General features: G+C 41.6%; 1 protein-coding gene across 1 annotated transcript in view; it reads right to left on the reverse strand.

Annotated features, from left to right (window-relative positions):
* LOC105805013 (C-type lectin domain family 4 member C-like) overlaps positions 1–3,267 on the reverse strand; it is a 15,438-nt gene that overhangs the window by 11,234 nt on the left and 937 nt on the right. Inside the window, exon 2 of the mRNA XM_012637794.1 lies at positions 3,195–3,264. Coding sequence (XP_012493248.1) covers positions 3,195–3,264 — 70 coding nt within the window. The remainder of the gene's footprint in view (positions 1–3,194; positions 3,265–3,267) is intronic.

Below are 3,267 nucleotides of genomic sequence, written 5' to 3' on the forward strand. Positions count from 1 at the left end.
GCTCAGGCTGGTTTCGAACTCCTGAGCTCAAACAATCCGCCCGCCTCGGCCTCCCAGAGTGCTAGGATTACAGGCGTGAGCCACTGCGCCCGGCCGGGAGCAACATTTTGACCTCACTCTAAGCCACACTTTACAATTTGGTTTTACCATCAATAAACCTGACAATTTTATTCTTATTTGAATCCTGTGTATATTTATTTCTCAGTTAATTCAGAGCTCTATAGAGAGACGGATCTTATTTACTGTTAAACTTGGTGATGAATTGGATGAGGGGTGAGGATGTTGAATAAAGAGGAACTGCTAAGACCAAATCTTGAATTTTAGGCTTTAGCAATGAGAAGGCAGGAGGAAAAGAGACAGTTTTGAGGACCTTGTTTGATGCTTTAACTTTGAGACTTCCATTTAAGATATCCAAGTGGATAGTTTAAGAGAGCAGTAGCATGAACCAGCCTAAGTTTGAAACTGTCAGTGCCAAAGATGTAATATATCACACTAGGCCCCTCGGGAGGCCAAGGCGGGCTTGAGCCCAGAAGTTCCAGGTTGCAGTGAGCTGTGATCACACCACTGTGCTCCAGCCTGGGCGATAGAGCGAGACCCCATCTCTAAAAAGATAAATAAAATAAAAACCCGACTGAGAATTTGATAAACAGTAAAGGAAGTCTTGTTGCTCATTGCAAAGCCGTACCTTCTACCTCCTTTCCTCCGGTGACGCAGGTGAGACTTGAATAATACTGTTGATATTCTCCTAACTTGTACAGCTTCTTGACGATTTTGCTATTCACAGAATTATTATAAGTCACTGAGAAAGAGAAAGCAGGTTAGTTCTCATTCTTTTAAGTAGATCTATGTTGTGTTATAGAGCCTTATGCTCTTGTGAGGTCTACAACGCCTCTTTTCCTCTCATCCCGTGTCAGCCCATACTGCTCTCCTCCCATGCTTCTTTCTGCGCAAGCCTGGCACAAAATGTGTGGCCAACCCTTTCTTGTACTCATTTATGTTATTTGTTTATAAGTTTACATATATATATAGGTCTCTCCCCACTAGAATGCACAGTCTAGGGAAGGAATTTCACACTCTATACCCAGCACTTAGAAAAGTAAGTATTTGTTGATTTACTAACTAACAGCATCTTCTTAATTCTATTAATCCAGAAAGATGACAGGTCTCTTAGTTTTTCTGAAGTTTTCTGATTGCTGTAACTACAAGTAAGTAGATGGGGATAAAATTAAAACCAGGGTGAATCCTAACCTTTTGAAGATGTTTACGCATCTTTCACTAAAAATGGTCTCTTCTGCTCATTGGCATGCGCGTGGAGCAAGATCTGACTTTTTGCTTATCCTCACTTAATTCTTTACTCATGTATCTCATCATTCTGATTTTGAGACTAAATCTGGTCATGGTCTTCTATTTTCTCTTTATGTCTTTAAATTCCTGCATATCTTCTTTCCTCTCAACTAAGTAACTGTCCTTGAGCCTCTTCGTCTCTTGGCCTTTGTTGTAAAAGTAAAACAAGGTTTAACTTCAGTAATAATTCTGCCTCTGAGGGATACACTGAACTGCGAGCTGTACGTACAACTGGGAGGAAACTGAAGACTGTATCATCACACATCTGCCCTCAACGTAGGAAGTCATCATAGTCAGTAACTTCCTCACAGATGATTCGTTTCTATTTGTAATCACATTATCAGATAATAGAGCAAGTGTTGACAACAAAATAGTAAAAGAGAAGAGCAGAGAAATTTCTGAGATCTCATAAAAATATAAAGCTTGGCAAAGGGAGCAGCAATTAGCTTACTTTATTTCTTCATTGTGTCGTTGTTTGAACAACTTTCCTTGTCAGGTTGGGAAGACTCCCATATGAAGATCAAAAACTTACAGTAGTACAGTTATAGACTCAGAGAAGGTATGGTAGTTATGTTTCCAATAGAGGGATTTTTTAAAACAAAGGAACAGATCAACATTGGCGAACTGATAAACCTAGGAGTAGGAGATAGAATACTAGATGGTGACTACCACAGGCACACACATCAAGGTGGGGTTGTAGCCATAGACTGAATTGTGTCCCCCACCCCAATTCATATGTTGAAGCCCCAAACCCCAATGTGATGATATTTAGAGATGGGGCCTTTGGGAGGTAATCAGCTTTAGATGAGGTTATGAGGGTGGGGCCCTCCTGACGGGGTTAGTGCCTTTATAAGAAAAGAAACCAGAGAGCTTGCCCACCACCCACATGACGACATGATGAGATGGCAGCTTCTGCAAGCCAGGAAGAGAGCCCTCACTGTAGCCGGGCCCCTTGAGGTTTTAGTACCCCAGCGTTTTTAGTGACCACACAATGTAAATTCTGAATAGGCCCTTGTTTGGGCAACCTGATAACCGCTTGCTTCTTGCCCAATACCCTTTGTTCTCACGGTAACCATTAATTACCAGTGTACTTTTTTTTTGTCAATAGTACAAACACCCTAGGGTCACAAGAAAAATTTATTTATTTTTCCCATTACTGTTGAATGCAAACAAGAAAAATTTATGAATTTGTTTTGTAGAAGGAGTAAAGGAAGAAGTTAGCTACTGATATTCAGAAGTCTGGTTGCTCAAGATGTTACCTGAGACTGAAGAAACACAGACTCCACCCTCAGTCTCCTGGAGCCCCCTTCCTTGCTACCCCCTCCTGCAAAAAACCTCCCCACTTCATCCCTTTGGGGAGATGGATCTGAGAGTTCTTGCTCTCCTGTCTTCTCACTTTGGCCAAATCAGATAAACTTTTCTCTACCACCAAGCACCGGTGTCACGGCATTTGGCATTTGCTCGGGTACATGAGCATGAATCTGGGGTGGTCTACCACATCGCTGGACCTGACTATGCTGACATCCTGATCTCAGACTTCCAGCCTCCAGAACTGTGAGAAAAGAAATTTCTGTTGCTTAACTCACCCAGTCTATGGTATTTTGTTGTGGCGACCCAAGCTGACTAAAACAGTTACGATCATATGTGGGGAAAATGCAACTAAGATTGGGCAAATTAAGCCTGGAATAGATAAATGATAATAATAGTGGTAGTAACTTATTCCATCAAAATCAAGGCATTCTCAGGGTTTCCATTTTACGTCAAGAAAGGGGAAACTAGTTCTTCAGGAAATCTATAGAAAGTAACTGGGAAAGGATCAAGAGATCACTGCATTTTAGCCAAGAACTTACCCACAGAACTCACAATGAAACAGGCACTGAGGAGTGAGATGGATATCACAGCCATAGACCAGACCTTCACCTG

This window comes from Propithecus coquereli, unplaced genomic scaffold (genome assembly GCF_000956105.1).
Source record: "Propithecus coquereli isolate 6110/MARCELLA unplaced genomic scaffold, Pcoq_1.0 Scaffold124, whole genome shotgun sequence".
Taxonomy (NCBI): Eukaryota; Metazoa; Chordata; class Mammalia; order Primates; family Indriidae; genus Propithecus; species Propithecus coquereli.